The sequence below is a fragment of the Podospora anserina genome, chromosome 1, assembly GCF_000226545.1.
Source record: "Podospora anserina S mat+ genomic DNA chromosome 1, supercontig 6".
Classification (NCBI taxonomy): domain Eukaryota; kingdom Fungi; phylum Ascomycota; class Sordariomycetes; order Sordariales; family Podosporaceae; genus Podospora; species Podospora anserina.
In genome coordinates this window covers 925,959-941,857 of record NW_001914851.1, presented here as the reverse complement: position 1 = coordinate 941,857, position 15,899 = coordinate 925,959, and the positions used below count along the sequence as shown (strand labels likewise).

The 15,899-nt window shown below is 51.7% G+C and overlaps 5 protein-coding genes across 5 annotated transcripts, besides 1 other annotated feature; 3 read left to right on the top strand and 2 right to left on the bottom strand.

Annotated features, from left to right (window-relative positions):
* Positions 1-394: 394 nt before the first annotated feature.
* On the bottom strand, positions 395-1,322 carry PODANS_1_23910 (uncharacterized protein; the record flags this gene model as incomplete). The annotated part of the gene is made up of 2 exons (XM_001906684.1): positions 395-824; positions 886-1,322. 2 exons carry the CDS (start codon positions 1,320-1,322, stop codon positions 395-397), a joined length of 867 nt encoding a protein of 288 aa, XP_001906719.1.
* A 1,503-nt stretch (positions 1,323-2,825) lies between these two features.
* PODANS_1_23900 (uncharacterized protein) lies at positions 2,826-3,988 on the top strand (the record flags this gene model as incomplete). Its single annotated transcript, XM_001906683.1, has 2 exons — positions 2,826-2,949; positions 3,000-3,988. The coding sequence occupies 2 exons, from the start codon at positions 2,826-2,828 to the stop codon at positions 3,986-3,988; spliced, it is 1,113 nt and encodes a 370-aa protein (XP_001906718.1).
* A 1,488-nt stretch (positions 3,989-5,476) lies between these two features.
* Positions 5,477-7,849, top strand: PODANS_1_23890 (uncharacterized protein; the record flags this gene model as incomplete). The annotated part of the gene is made up of 4 exons (XM_001906682.1): positions 5,477-5,524; positions 5,614-5,635; positions 5,715-7,597; positions 7,661-7,849. The coding sequence occupies 4 exons, from the start codon at positions 5,477-5,479 to the stop codon at positions 7,847-7,849; spliced, it is 2,142 nt and encodes a 713-aa protein (XP_001906717.1).
* Positions 7,850-8,653: 804 nt separating this feature from the next.
* On the bottom strand, positions 8,654-9,649 carry PODANS_1_23880 (uncharacterized protein; the record flags this gene model as incomplete). The annotated part of the gene is made up of 1 exon (XM_001906681.1): positions 8,654-9,649. One exon carries the CDS (start codon positions 9,647-9,649, stop codon positions 8,654-8,656), a length of 996 nt encoding a protein of 331 aa, XP_001906716.1.
* A 729-nt stretch (positions 9,650-10,378) lies between these two features.
* Positions 10,379-10,516: a sequence feature (Similar to U1 spliceosomal RNA (RFAM RF00003) (Erpin: E=6.5e-06);~snRNA).
* A 1,312-nt stretch (positions 10,517-11,828) lies between these two features.
* PODANS_1_23870 (uncharacterized protein) lies at positions 11,829-14,471 on the top strand (the record flags this gene model as incomplete). Its single annotated transcript, XM_001906680.1, has 8 exons — positions 11,829-11,926; positions 11,986-12,168; positions 12,222-12,360; positions 12,481-12,726; positions 12,785-13,305; positions 13,358-13,504; positions 13,562-14,222; positions 14,277-14,471. The coding sequence occupies 8 exons, from the start codon at positions 11,829-11,831 to the stop codon at positions 14,469-14,471; spliced, it is 2,190 nt and encodes a 729-aa protein (XP_001906715.1).
* Positions 14,472-15,899: the final 1,428 nt, after the last annotated feature.

Below are 15,899 nucleotides of genomic sequence, written 5' to 3'. Positions count from 1 at the left end.
GTAGCCATAGCCTTGGATGAACAGTCCCCTTGGAATGAATGGAATACCTAATACTTTGTTTAATAACGGCATACTTGCTTGGCGCTCCTTTACAAATTTGCTCCTCAATGGTGTATAATTATGGCTGAAATATCTCACTCGGCTGCTTAGGCTTCTAGACATAGCACTTCTACAGTCCCAAGGCTTTGTTCCAACACTCATGTACTGGCATAGAGTCGAGTTGAGTGGGTATCGTGTATTCGTCGAACGCCGGCTTCTGATCCATGCATGCCCTGCTCTATCTCCCATGCACCAGTGCTATTCGCTGCGTGAACAAAGGTAGTAAATACAAAATCATACAGCCATTATCAACATTGACACTCGTCGCCCTTCCAGAATGTCTCGTCAAACCATGTCATTGCGTCTTTTTCTCATCGCCACCCCTTGAATTTTCCTCGGCAATGTCCTCCTTGCTGAGCTGAACCGCCGTTTCCACCTGCCAGATGGCCCTCTCCAATTCGATTTCCAACTGCGGTAGGTCCAACGCTTGGGTCATCTTCCGCCCGTTGGCCTGATTCAGCAGCATGGTCTCCCCCTCTGGATGAGGATTCTCAGGCCCTGGGACCTTCTCGTTACCGAGCAGTTCCGCGTTCGGGCTGGTGGTTGGCTCTGGCGTGGACGGCAGCGGCTGCTCTTGACCGGCATATACAGCGTCCACCACGGGGGATGGGGTGTAGGTTAGGAGGTTGTTTTTGAGTAGGAACTGGATGTGCTTCCCTCCTGCGTAGGCACGCCAGTGAGACCAGGCACGGTAGATGAGATAGAAAAAGGGAAGATTGGGGATTCTGAATTCACGGTTGTCAGCAGGCCAAAACAAAACCCTGGTGAATTGGGGCGTACACGTACACGGGGAGCAGCCCAATGGGTATCGTGACGGGCATGCCAACAAAACACCACGCCAACCTCTGCTTGTGCAAGCTTTCCCTCTCGGTGGCCAAGGCCTCCAGGATCTTGGAGACTTTCCCCAGGGGCAACAGGCTCTTCGGATACACCACCTCGACCTTCTCATCGCCCCGCAGCTCGACCTGCTTCCTGCGCTGGGAGAGCGGGGGCACCGACTTGAGACCCCATTCCTCGTAGGGGATCCGGCGGAGCGCGTAGTTGCCGTAGCTGACGACCTTCTTTTGCCAGCCCTTCTCTTTCTGCTCCCAGTCGGACCATGTGCGCGCCGCTTTGCCCTGGAGCCAATCCCCCCACGTCTGCTTCTGTGTTGCGGGCGCGTCTAGCTTTTGGCAGTAAAGCAGCGTCCGTCTCGTGGAGATGGGCAAGAGGTAAAGACGCATCGTAGCGTCCTGCCGTAGTTTGGTGGGTGTCCCTTGTCAAGAGTGTTGCGCGCGGGAGAAAAAAAATGTTGCTGTTGCCCTGGGTTGCCTCTGAAAGGAAATTCGTTTCGTCCCGAAGCACCGCTCCGTCTTTTGTAAAATCCTGTGCTGCGTAAAGGCGAAAAATAAGAAAGAAGCGAATGGGCTTTTGTATGGGATTTTTTTGCTCCTTCTCAAATCCAGAATCCGAGCCAGCGGCCGCCCATGGTCAATCTCAGTTTTGTTGAGTTTGTTGTCGCAAGGCCTCTTCGTGGTGGCAAGTCGACAGGCTGACCGCGTACTCTCCCTAGTGTACGGAGCTGGAGCTGGAGCTGGAGCTGGGTTTGACGATTTCTTCAACAATTTTGAGCTCTTCTATGCTGACTGGGGTACTTTGAAGCTTCTCGTGGGCTAGAAGGGGCAGTGACGCAGTTCCTTGTGATTTAGGGAGCTCCCATTGGATGACGTTACACTAGCTAGTGGGCCAGCCCGCTTGCACGAGCAGTGGAGTTCCAGTCCCCGTCATTGATTAAGCATCCGAATCCTTGTTGGCGAGCCAGACCCTTTGGGATAACGCGACGGGACTGTGGGAGGCGAATTGCTTGCGTTGCCGTTACTGGAGGCCTGCCAAGGGGTTCCAATTATGGCTTTCAGGTACAAAAGGACTTGGATCTCTCTCAAACCTTGAAGAGACGGTTTGCGGCTCTTGACAGCGTTATGAACATTGCGAGCTTGCCGCTGCCCGGCTCTGATGTCCGACTGTGAGCTTTTGATTAGAGACTCCACTTACTGTCCTGATGCAGCGGCACTCGCCCAACCACCCATTGTTTCTGAGATACCAATTGCCTTGAGGTGGACGTGGGCTACATACATATTGAAACCTGACTCCAGTGTGCTGTAGTATTATTGGTCAAGGGTCTCCCATACTGGCGATTTCATCATGTACCTAGACTATCTGCTGAAGAAAGGGTATCGGATATCTTCACACTGTCGTCATAGCTTCCATCCGGCTTGTCTTTGCAGCTGAGTGGAGTGAAGAGGTCATGCGGCCCGTGCCAGCAGGGATAACAGCGAGCGCGGTGCTACCCAAACTTGCAAAACAGCCCACAGCCGCCAAGTCCCCCAATACCAGCCAGCGCTTCCAAGCCAGTGCTCAGCGGCACACAAACAAACACAGACCCTCCAGGCCAACCACGGCGCATGTTACAATCAGATGGTCTCGACGAACTCGACCTCGCAGGAGAAGCAACATGTGTCGTGTGTTTAAGTAAAACACTATCGAATGCTCCGCCGTCATCGCCGAGTTGACCATGCGCTGGCAATTCTGGAATTTTGATCGCTTTTCTGCATGCTCGCCAGCAATCTCGACCGCCCGATCGCTTTGATTGAATGACTTCGCTCGCTGGATGTTGTTTCATCCCCACTTGTTGACGCTCCTCTAGATCGACGGCAGAGTTGAATAACCTCTGCTCGATCGTTTTGATAATGGCATCTGCGGGCCTCCCGCGCTCCAGCTCCAATGTTTCTGAACCTCGCGCTTCCCTCAGGTCGCGAAGCAGCGTTGCCGCTTCCAACACCACTCGACACCATACACCGCGATCCCTGCCACGTATGTTTCCTTTATCAATGCCAGCCCATGAATTATCTGACACTTTCCAGCATGGATAGACTCCTACGAAGCACGGTACGGGTCGCCGACCGAAGACCAGCTCCGCGCACTTGACTGCCCCCCTCCCCGGGCCGCGCAATCTCACCACAATCATTCCCCCAGCCAGCCCCAACGACGGATCTCCAAAGATGGCTACGTGTACGATTTTGGAGGCGTGTTACCTACTGATGAGGCACCGAGGACCTCGCGAGCAAGGTTACGAAAATTCATTTTGCGCAAAGATGCTGCGGAGCGAGGGAGGAAATGGGACCACTTGCGCTCAGCCGAGCCTGTGATTGTGCCTCGATATAGCCGGGCAACACCCAACTCACCATGGCGAAGCTATCTGCAATCCTCTCGATACGGCCATCTTCCAGGGGAACATGCTCAGATCGTTGACCCCGAGGTGCTTAAAGAGCTCCAGCCCAGCTTCGATAACCCCATTGAGCCGCCACGACTTCTCGACTCAGCCGGAAACCGGTCCGCAAGGAACAAACTGCTCTACAAGAGAGCTTGGCGGGTCATCTTACAACACCCATTGGTGCCTTTGGCTTTCCGCCTTACGGTTCTCCTCACCTCCATAGTGGCTCTCGCCCTCTCAGCCAAGATCTTCCAAATAGAAAACGGCGAGACGGAAACAAACACTTCGGAACGGACACAGTCCATTGTCGCTATCGTGGTAGATACGGTAGCGGTCCCCTATATCGGCTACATGACATGGGATGAATACACTGGCAAGCCATTGGGACTGCGGCCAGCCACACAGAAGATTTCGCTTGTCCTGATGGACTTGTTTTTCATTATATTCAAATCCGCAAGCACAACACTGGCCTTCGAGGCCCTCGTCTTTCACAACTCCTTGGACCGTCAGGTGAGCCAATACAGTCAAGCGTTGGCTGCGTTTCAGACCGTCGGTTTGATATCATGGAGCTTCACTTTCACCGTGAACGTATTCCGCCTCGTACAGAAGCTGGGAAGGGGCGAAGACGAACGTAGATAGGGATCTGGGATGAGTGAGCTCCTCAGATGGCGAGAGGCAAGATTCGGATCATGGAGCGAGATTTTTCCAAGTTAAGGGTGTAGAGGTGGGAATGTGGGGGCTGGGTTTGGGCGGGAAAGGTTTCTCTTCTCTTTTCTTTCTTTTCTTTCTTGGGAAGGATAGCAGTATACCCTCAGCGTTCGACACGGGATCGGACAACATAATCTACTTTCTAGAATATTGTCGAGTCTTGGATGAGATTGAATGGTAGCGGAATCGTCAAAACAGCTGTTCAGTGTTGTTCCAAGTTGTTTTCTGACTCTTGCCTGGTGTGCCTACCGTTGTCCGTGCGCTTGCTGACGCCTATCGTTTATCAGACTGTGCCTTGGTGATTAGGATTGGATAGTTTCGCGCAGGACAGACCGAGGTGGATGGTGAACCTTGAGTTTCCTGCCTGAAGTGCCATGCCGTTGACAGAAAAGCCAGTATGCTGGGCGATGACAACGCCGTTTTTCTGCCTAGCAGGTACCTGGAGTCATGAAACAGAAATATATCTATAAATGCTGCAAGTAGTCTGCTCTGGGTACCTTGGGAGTTTGTACAGCAATCTGATATGTCTGCACCTAGAGTGTCCAGTATGCAGAACCTACTAATTTGTAGCACTTTTTGACGTGTAAGGTGATGCTGGCACGAACGCCAACGCCACCAAAGGTTGCCAACAACCTGGAGCCTCGTTGATCTTTGGGAGCAAATGGTGGGGACTTTTTTGTAGTCCCCTTCACATTTTGCAGAAAATCAGACTATTCACCAATTTTCAGAGAACTCAAATCTCGCAGAAGTTCTTGCGCTGCCCACCTTACGACTGACAGTAAATCTATTCCCCGCCACGCCCACTGCACCTCTGGCTGCCCCACACCCGATTTGGCCTTTCAGGTAGCGGCTGCCTGGCACCAACTGACGTCCACCAGGCCAGGACCCGGCAGAATCTCGACCAGACATACCGAAGGCCTCACTTGCGAACGAAGCCCTCTATCTGCGAATCAACAGTTTGCACCGGCGAATCGACGGCATCCTTCTTTTATTCCTGGGCTTCCCCCCGATCCAGAGCGCACCTGCCCGCCGCGACAACCCCGTCCTGCCGTTTGAACCAGAGCCCTTGCTCGTCCTTCCTGGGCTGTCAATTAATCCATCCTGGTCACACCAACTTACACCACCTCGCCGAACACCTCGCCGTCGTGTCTAGTCCACCGTTGTCTTTCCGTGGGAGACTTCAATACTTTTCAGAAGATGCCTCCACCAGCGTTTTCGGGTGCCTCTCACACCCGTGATGATGTCGACAGCACGTACGTCCAGGCCCAAGCCTGTCTTGCCCAGGCCGCCCCGATGCGAAGGAACGCCTGCTGATGTGACTTAGATGGCTCACCCTACGAACGGGCATCGATGGCATCATGACAAACCTCCACAGCGGCCTGAACCTCGCCGACGTATGTCTCCCTCCTACATCCGTGAATGGGCGCATCGCTAACCTCGCCGCGGGCAGTACATGAAACTCTACACGTTCGTTTCGAACCCTTCCTACCGAGCCCTCACGTTCTCGACACTGACTATGCATCTCCAGAACGGTTCACAATTTTTGCACGAGCCAGAAGGCTGTCAGCTTCAACGCTGGTTCGCTTGGAGCTCATAGAGGTGGTCAGTGTCTCCGTTGGTTGTCTAGACGCTTTGAATTGCTGACTTGGCTCTGTAGCACACTTACTGGGAGAGGACCTGTACAAGCTGCTCAATGAGTATTTGGCACAGCATCTGACGGGTCTTGTGGAGGAATCGAAGAGTCACACTGAAGAGGCTCTTCTAGCCTTCTACATTCGGGAGTGGAATCGTTACACCAACGCCGCAAAGTACATTCACCATATCTTCGGGTACCTGAACCGCCACTGGGTAAAGCGGGAGATGGACGAGGGCAAGAAGTCGGTGTACGATGTCTACACCCTGCACCTCGTCAAATGGCGCGATGTCCTCTTTCACCAAGTTGTCCACAAAGTCATGGACTCGGTCCTTAAACTGGTGGAGAAGCACCGCAACGGCGAAACCATCGAATACAACCAGATCAAACTGGTTGTCGACTCCTTCATCTCCTTGGGACTCGACGAGAACGACTCCCACAAGCCCACGCTCAACGTCTATCGCTTCCATTTCGAGAAGCCATTCCTTGAGGCGACCAAAGTATTTTACACGAACGAGAGCAAGCAGTTCCTTGCCGAGAACAGCGTTGTTGAGTTCATGAAGAAAGCCGAGGCACGTCTGGAGGAGGAGGAAAACCGAGTGCAGCTATACTTGATCGGGGACATAATTATCCAGCTCAAGAAGGCTTGTAACCAGGTGCTCATTGAGGACCACAGCAATCTGCTCCGCGACGAGTTTCAGGTTCTCCTTGATAATGACAGGGAGGAAGACATGGCGCGCATGTACAGTTTGCTTTCGCGCATTGCTGGTGGCCTCGACCCCTTGCGGGCCAAATTCGAAAATCACGTTCGCAAGGCCGGATTGGCTGCTGTCGCCAAGGTGGCCTCCGATGCCGACAAGTTGGAGCCCAAGGTCTACGTGGATGCGCTACTTGAGATTCACACGCAGTATCAAGGCTTGGTCAAGCGCGCGTTCAACGATGAGGCCGAGTTTACAAGATCCCTCGATAACGCGTGCAGGGAATTCGTCAACCGCAATGAAGTCTGCAAGTCTGGATCCAACAAGTCGCCGGAGCTCCTGGCCAAGTATACCGATATCCTTTTGCGCAAGAGCAGCACTGGTGTGGAAGATGGTGCTCTGGAGGAGACTTTGGCGCAGATCATGACTGTGTTCAAATACATTGAGGACAAAGATGTCTTTCAAAAGTTCTACTCTCGCATGTTGGCTCGCCGGTTGGTTCACAGCAACTCGTCGTCCGATGACGCCGAGACTAGCATGATCAGCAAGCTCAAGGAGGCGTGCGGATTCGAGTACACCAGCAAGCTGCAGCGCATGTTCCAGGATATGCAGATCTCCAAAGATCTGAATACTGGCTTCAAGGGGCACGTACAGGCCAGCATCGAGGGCAAGAACTTGGACTCTACCTACTCGGTACTGGGCACAGGTTTCTGGCCCCTGACTGCCCCGGGGACAAACTTCAACCCACCGGAGGAAATTGCGCAAGATTGCGAGCGCTTCACACGTTTCTATAAGCACAAGCACGATGGCCGGAAGCTCACCTGGTTGTGGCAGCTTTGCAAGGGAGACATCAAGGCGAACTATGTTCGAAACGCCAAGATGCCATACACATTTTCAGTATCTGTGTATCAGATGGCCATCTTGCTTCTGTTCAACGAAAAGCTTCAAAACACGTATGAGGAAATTGCGCAAACAACTCAGCTCAACAGCGAATCTCTGGATCCAGCGCTCCTGGTCTGCCTCAAAGCCAAGGTCCTGACCTGTGATTCTGGTGCCAAGGTGGGGCCTGGCAATACGTATTCTCTGAACCTCGACTTCAAGAACAAGAAGTACAGGGTCAATCTGAACGTTGGCATGAAGAGCGAGACGAAGCAGGAGGAGGCAGAGACGAACAAGACGATTGAAGAAGACAGGAAACTGTTGCTTCAGGTATGTCCTCTTATTTTTCCATGGTCCCAAGAGGACGAATCAAATGCTAACATGGACACCTAGTCTGCCATTGTCCGCATCATGAAGGCCCGCAAGAAGATGAAGCACCAGCAGCTCGTTTCCGAAACCATTAACCAAATCCGGTCCCGTTTTGTGCCCAAGGTTGCCGATATCAAGAAGTGTATCGAGATTTTGCTCGACAAGGAGTACCTCGAGCGCTTGGAGGACGATGAGCTCGGTTATCTGGCGTAATATCACTTCGTCGGGTTGCTGGGGCCGAAGACGAGGGTATTTATAGAGAGGAAACAAACAACCGGACAGCGAAAAAAGAGGTGGATGGGGAACGGAGTTGCTAAATTGTTTGTATCTCGCAGAACGATGGATATGGGGAGCGACAGGGAAACAACAAACCGGGCAAGGTTCGGCTTTAGCCATCAACGCCCAGTAAACAGTTGATAAGTTTTTCTTTTGAGGGTCGGGCAAGGGATTTGGGAGGGTCAGGTTGGGCTTGGTCAGGTGCATTTGTAGCCTTTTTCATCCATGATGGCACCCTAAGTAGCAAGGAATCAGTCGCCCACAGTCCAAATGGGCTCTCTGGTTCTCCAGTCCCATTACTTTTGCTCAGGTAGTTTGCATTAAGCGGTTCCACGCCTAGCGAGTTGGCAAATCAAGGCTCCGGTGGGTCATGGTAACTTTAACGGAAGACGGAAGACAGAAACGGCGTGTATGTTTGTGAAAATGTGATCTTGACGTCTTTCGTGAACCACACATACCCTGAGCTGCCGTGTCCTGAAGCCACAGAAAACCCGCGCCCCTGTAATGCAACTTAAAATGCTGAATATATGTACACAAAACGTAACAAGCCCGGTCCTTCCCCCGCCGTTTTGGACTCCTGCCCCCAACCTTCTTGATCTATTTAATGCAACCAGAAAAAGAACCAAAAAGCCCCCAAGTTGTCGCCAGCCGTTGAGTCCGATACCAAAGAAATGGAACAAGAGGAGAAAAAAAAGGGGGGGAAAAAAAGGCTCGCCATCAGAAGAAGAATGGAATCGATGTCTATGCCTCCAAATCAGAAGCAGACCCCAAGCTGGAGTCAGGAGGAGGAGGCCTCCTCGCCCCGCCAAAGGTCCTCAAAAGCCCGTGAAGCAGCACAAACCAGATCACGATCCCCAGTATCACCAGCCCCCGGCCAAGGTGGATCACAAGCCTTGTGACCCCTGACCTGTGTTCAGCACCACTGCCACCACCGCGTCTTGCCTTCCCTAGCGTCGATCGTCCCCTCCCTCCCGAGTCGTCAAAAGAGGCTGTCCTTCCCGAGGGTAGTGTTGCCCTTTCCCGCTCAAAGTAACAGCCGTTCTCGAGGTCGATCTCCTCCTTGTCTCTGTGGTCGTAGTCGTAGTCCTCGTAATAGGGGGTTGAACTAAGGAGGTCGAGATCATCTTTTTCTTGAAGCCGATGGTCTTCTCGCTCTGGTGGGCTGTCGCTGTTGGGGTCCTGCCCTGGGGAAGAAGACGAAAATAGAGGAGGGGGCATGGGGACTGGCGGCAGTGGCTTGTTGCTGGTGTTGTTGCCTGGCGTGATCAGACCGAGGTCGCCTGTGGGGTTGGTGTCGTCATCATCGTCAATATCCAGGGAATAGAGAATGTCGATGGTATCAGCGGTTGTGAGGTTCTGGTGCTGGATCATGTTGAGGAATGGGTTCCGGCTGCTGGCGTGGCGGCGACTGCTCCCGAGGGAGATGTAGTTGTTGTTGTTGTTGTTGTTGCTGCTGTAAGCCTTGATCAGGCTCTCTGACCTAAAGGCGGCGGCGGCCTTTTGACGAAGAAGGATCTGAGTCGGGCTCGTCTGGGAGGCTGGCCTGCGGAGACTGGGTCTTTTAGGTGGTGGTGTTCTGGGAGATGGAGATCCTGGTGGTGATGTTGGGGGGGGTGTTTGGAAGCAGTTCTTCGGGTTCAGTGGGGAGGGAACCAGAGGCGCATAATAGGGTCGAACTGGCGTCTTCTCTGGCACAGGCGGTGGTGAGGGCGCTGTTGACGACATGATTTCGATCATTGATTGTCCACAATGATCATGATACTTCTTCTGGTTGTTGATTTGGAGTTGACAACGGGAGAAGAAATGTGCAGATCTACGGTTCGTATTGAGGCACAGCCGACTGGTCGAGCAAGAGGACCGCTGTGGTTTTGAGCGTTGGTACTGGGTGAGACGAGGCGCGGTTTGACACGTTCCATGCCGCGCCGCTCTGAGGAATGTAAGGGAGGGCCCTATTCGGATAGCAAATGTCAGAACAGCTCTGCCCGTCAGCGAGGTCAGGCCAGATCGGATCCTTCTTCAAGCAAAGACCTGTGTGCCGGTGCCCTGGTGCGATGACAATCTGAAACTGCGAATTCCCCGGCGGTCTCCAAGCCGGGCCTTAGCATGTTGAACAAACAAATTTCTTCAAGTTAGACAGACGTCTGGACTTTTTGGCAAGTGCAATGCCTCGGTGATCTCGTCGAGAGTGGTCAAAGCCGGAAGCCAAAGATGCCTTGGTGAGACGGAGTCACGGACCGCCCAGAAGGACGTGATTTGCGCTTTGGTGATCGGCCTGCACCAAGGCGGGGGCCGCTGGAAATATTCGGCTTGAAATAGTTTCTGCGACCATATCGTTCGTCAGTCCAACTCAGTTGTGAACCGACACAATCATCTTCGGGGCTACGGATTACCTTGATTTACATCACCACAAAAAAAAAGAGGCTTCTTCCTCATGGCCCAACAGAGTCGGGTACATAATGAAAAAGAGAGGTAAACATCAAAAATTGCGGCCATAACGACCCCGAAGGGCAATTAAAGACAACCAAACTCCTCGATGTGCAATGAAGGTTAGTCACCCTACCCCTAGGAATTCGTGATCTCCCGGAGGTTGGCCAAGGTAAGTATGAAGAAGAAAAAAGGAAACCAGTAAATGTGGGGCCGGGACTGTGAAATATATAGGCTGGTTTGCGGGGTCCGTGCACGCCTGCAAATTCACGTCACTGTAAATTGTCCGTGCACTGTTGAGGTTGAGGTAGAACGTCAGTGCGTCGTGCTTGCTCGGAATCATCACAAACCATATCAAACTGACACCAGATGAGGGAGAGCAACACCGGCAGTCTCATGAATATATTTGGGGTGTTAAAACTTGGCGAAATATCTGGATTTTACTCTTATCTGGAAAAGTTCATATCTCCCAGTTTTTAAAGCTACAGTTATCTTGGTAATGTCATCACGAACGTGAGAAAACTGGTCCTGTAATCCAAGCTCGGTAGGTATCCCCCATGTGAATGACATAAAAAAGATGTGAAGTCTTATCCAGTTTGTTGTAGACTCTCCTCATGAAAGAGTGGGAATTTGCAATGGCTAATGCAAGAAAGAATTCTGGGAAGATTATCAAAGTCGAAATCACCATAGTTTGATGAGACAGCCAGAATCAGCCTCTGATTTAGGACCAACTTATGGGGCAGTAACTACCCTAAATACCGCTACATCCAGTGGATGATTGGGCCTGTTGTCTCAACCCACGGCCCCAAAGGGAAGTGGCGGCGGACCTCCAGATTGGGATTGTGGGAGAATCATGATACTACGAATGGAGGCAGGAACGGGAAACCTCATGAGGCCATGAGCACAAGGCTCTCTGCAACACCAAATATACATCATACTTTCCACTCCGGAAGTCCAATCGGATGGAATAGGAAGCCACAAACGCCAGCCTGCCCGACAATGTATAGTAACGCACACATATGACAAGATCACGACTATTGAGTCATCCGAAGTGGTGGATGGACAAATGTCAAACACTTGTACTTAGTGAGTCGGTATCCTGTGGGCGAGAGGCATGGAGCCAAGCTGCTTCATGTCAGGGACTTGGTCAGACTCCGACAAAGTTCTGTCTTTGTGCAAGGAGAACTCGCTCCCCCGTGTACCATCGGTACCTACATCGCAACTGTGATACCCTTCCGAATCACCCATGAGCCTGCTGATAGGTTTCTCATGGTGCTGTCAACCTCAAGTATACAGACCACAATGGAGTCCCACAGCGATCTCGCTCGACTGGAGAGAAAGTGATCGGTGGCTTGCCCTGTTCCCCTTCCATTCTTTTCCGCAAGGACATCGTCGAACGTTGGCGCTCCAAATCAATGTTTATATGCAAGGTTTATCGTCAACAACAAGCCCTGTGGGAGATAAACACGAAGCTGTTATATGACGAGCAGATATGCCCAACAAACCATCAGCTCCGGCTCCGGTTGCCGCAATCCGAACCGCTGCAGGAGGTCGGATAAAGCTTCGAGGACAAAGTGATAACTTGCCACAGTATGTTTTCTATATTGTGTTTATGTTTCTGGTGCACATAGCTGACCTTTCGGTGGCAGAAAGTGGTGGTTTGCTTCGACGGCCATTCCACTCATCGCTGCAACCATTGGGCCGTTCTCCAACGTCTTGTCCATCGTGTCCTTGGTGAGTCCATGGAGATTCACATTGCCTGACAATGGCTTGCCATTCAGCGACAACCATGGCTCCGATGATGCCGCTTGGGGTATACCTGATCCAAATTGGTGAGATTATACCCCCTTCCAAAAGAAATTATTCCCGCTCACCACATCCACAGGGAAATCATCCCCAACATCTTCTCCATCATCTTTGGCCTCCTCGGCCACTTGTTTCTGCTGTTAAACTTCACACGTCGAGTACGATACATAGTGGCCTTGCCTTTATCAATTGTATTCTGGCTCTTGTCGGCTCTCATCGTAGGTACTTACACACCCATTCTATGTCACGATATTCTGACATGTCCATTTTGCACACAGCTGATAGTCGTGGAAATTGCCATGGCAATCTATGCACCACCTGTGGCGCCTGGTGAAGCATATTCTCAGGGCTTCTGGCACTCCGTCCTGGCATCGCTCATGTACGTCCTCAGCTGTGCCATGCTGATGGTTAACATGGTTGGCTACTTCAAGGGACACTATCCACAAAAATTTGAGCTAGATGACGACCAAAGGACACTGATTCTCCAGACCATGAGCTTTTTCTTCTGGTTGGCAGGAGGTGCAGGAGTGTTTTGCGCGTTGGAAGGCTTTACTTATGCTGATTCCCTATATTTCTCTCAAGTGGTAAGTCAGCTGGTCCCCTGGTGCACGTAGTCAGAACCTTGCTGATGACGAAGATCAGACGATCCTCACTGTGGGGTTCGGAGACTTCGCACCCAAAACCGATTCGGGAAGGGGATTTCTGTTTGCATTCCAGATTATCGGTGTCATCTTCTTGGGTCTTGTCATTGGCAGCCTGACGCGCTTCGCAGCCAACATCAGCGCGGACAAGATCATCAAACGTCATCGGCAACACAAACGCGAGTCGACTGTCGGGAGAACAGTGACCAGTGAAAAGGAACTGAGAGAGCGATTAGGCCTGCCGCCCGTGAGGCCGGATTCAGCAGCTGCCGAAGGAGGCCTGGCAGAGAGCGCCTCAGAATATGCCCGCCGGGCATCCATAATGCAGCTCGGGCGCCTGGAGATTGTGGGAAGAGCAGTTACATTTGACGAGGGCAAGGCCCAAAATGCGGTTGGCAGCGGAGAAGAAGCTCTTCGCGACAGACGAAAGAAGCGGCGGCAGAAACTACTGTTGTTGGAGGAGGAAAAGGACAGGTTTGATGTCATGAGGCAGATACAGGAGGAGACAAAACACTGGAAACAGTAGGCCCCTTTTGCTTTGTCGTGACAGACTGACTGCTGACCTTGGACACAGATCATGGGCGCTTGGGATGGCACTGTTGGTATTTTTCTCCTTTTGGACAATTGGGGCTCTGGTTTTCATGGTGACTGAAACACGGATATCCCAATGGAGATACTTTGACAGCCTTTACTTTTGCTTTGTGGCAATCTTGACGATCGGGTAAATATCCTGGCCAATCTTCATTGTGACTTGTTTCCCAAGCTAATTATTGAGCAGGTATGGTGATCTCGCCCCCAAGTCCAACATTGGCAAGCCGTTCTTTATTGTCTGGTCCATCACCGCGGTTCCCATTGTCACAGTCCTGGTTCAGCAAATGAGTCAAACCGTTGTCATGGCTATCAACAGGGGTACCTTTACTCTGGCAGATTGGACCATCATGCCCAAGAAGGGAATCCTCAAAAGTTTTCTCACTCGTCACTCTACCCTGGCCAAGTTATTAAACAGGAAACAGGTCGACACAGAAAAAGGCAAGCGTCCAGAGAGACCTATCCGTGACGAGCGGCATTTCAGCGACATAGACCCCGAGCGTTCTCTTGGTCAGCAGCAAGACGGGAGTCGGGTGCTGGAAAAGGAGAAGTATGATGACAATGAGCTTGCCAAAGAGCTATCCGCTGCCATCAAGGCTGTTGCCCACGACCTGAGATCCCATCCGCCAAAGGTGTACTCATATGGCGAGTGGGAAAGATTCACGAAGCTGATACGATTCACCGCCTTGTCTTCTTTAGAAAGCGATGAGTCGGTGGAGAGGGATGAACAAACAGAATGGGATTGGATTGGTGAAGATAGCCCTCTGCTCGCCGACGTTACTGAAGCAGAGTGGATTCTTGATAGGCTGTGTGAAAGTTTGGGACGATGGATGAGGAGACAGGTCCAGAAGGTGAATACAACTCTCACTGATACCAAGTTGCAAACCAACTAACTTTGTGCATAGCATGAGCAGAGAAAATACTGGGATGAGGTGTTTGATGTCATGGAAGGCAGGATTGGGGATAGAAGGAAAGGGGAGGCAGCGACAGACACGCGGCGAGTTGGAAGTAGGTCATATGGGCATGGCAGGAACGAAGATTGGAAAGGAGTGAAATGGGAGGAGCCAACAGGAAACATGGAAAGACCGCTGACCAGATAATTTTTGGGATGACGACGGGGGCGCAATCTGGTTCCAAACCCTTCTTCGCGCCTCACTTCCACCAAAGATGACAGCTGAACTTGTCACGAAGCACCTTTGTGGCTACAGCTCAAGCAGTCTCCAGCCCACTTGATTACCCCATGGCCTTTACGCAATAAAACTGCATTCATAGATTTTCATTTGAACCTACCATTCATACGGAGCCGAGCTCAATTCCCCACAACCGCGAAGAAACGTCAAAACCCAGCCAAAAAGACTTCCGCTCACTCAACAACGCCCACGGCCCACCCCAAACTCCAGCCTGACGCCGCGTCAGCGGAACAACTCCCAAGGCCACCGTCAACTATTCCACCCACAACCAAAAAGCATCCTCCGAGGGAGTCGAGGCAATGAATGGGCAGTGCCGCGGTGAACCAAGGGGACGAAGTCCTCAGGCTCACAGGGCCCCGAGAGGAGGAGGTAGATGATCTCTTAGACATCTCCAGCAAACCCAAGAGTCTCTTCTACATCACCTTAGCAGAACCATTTCAACACCCCTGCTTTCTGTTATATGAATTCAATCCTCCCACGGCTCCAGCTCTAACCTCAGCATCTCAGATTCAGCAGTCTGAACAGCGCAGCACGTCGGCGACACAGCCATACGAAGCCTATCTATACGAGCTCACTAATGATGGTGTAGAGCGGACACTTTTAAATTCGGCTGAGCTGTCCAACAAGACCAAAAGAATTTGCCCAAAAGAGCAATGGAAGCGGTTAGGTACGCTTCGATATCGCTGGAACTTTGAAGCGCTCATCGAGAGAGCGGCAATTCCTCTGCTTAAAAACAACAGTGGAGGTTCAAACAAAGCTTCTGACTGGATCTCGTTTTGTATGCAACTGTTGTCAGACTTGTCAGATCCTGATACTATTCTCACAATGTTCGAAACGGACACGAATAGCACGGCACCGACACCACAGCCCGTAAGGCAGGATGCGGGAGATACACAACACCAGGAGCAAAGCCAACCCCAAATCTCCCCCCTGTAACAAAACCAGCTTTAAGATCGCGTACAAGGTCTTGTTTGGCAGCAAGAGCAGCCTCAAAACCACGCAACAGGCTTTGGCCACCACCAGCAGCATGCCCAGCCACTATTATGGGAGCGACGACTCCAACAAAAGAGCCAGTCTCCAGGCTTGGTTTTGAACCACATTCGAAGCCAAGTGCAAGCTCAAGGAGGGTCACAAGTACCTCTGCAACCACAAGAAGGGCCTTCTTGATAGGGCGGTTCCTCTATTGACCTAAACGGTTCAGTAAACCCAAGTTATGAGCGAATGAAAAACATTCGATATGCAACAGCGGCAACTATCACTCAATTCAGCGGACTTTGGTGGAATATCAATAAAACCAAGATAGAGCTTCTAGGTAGAATTACCGAATCGTTACCCTGA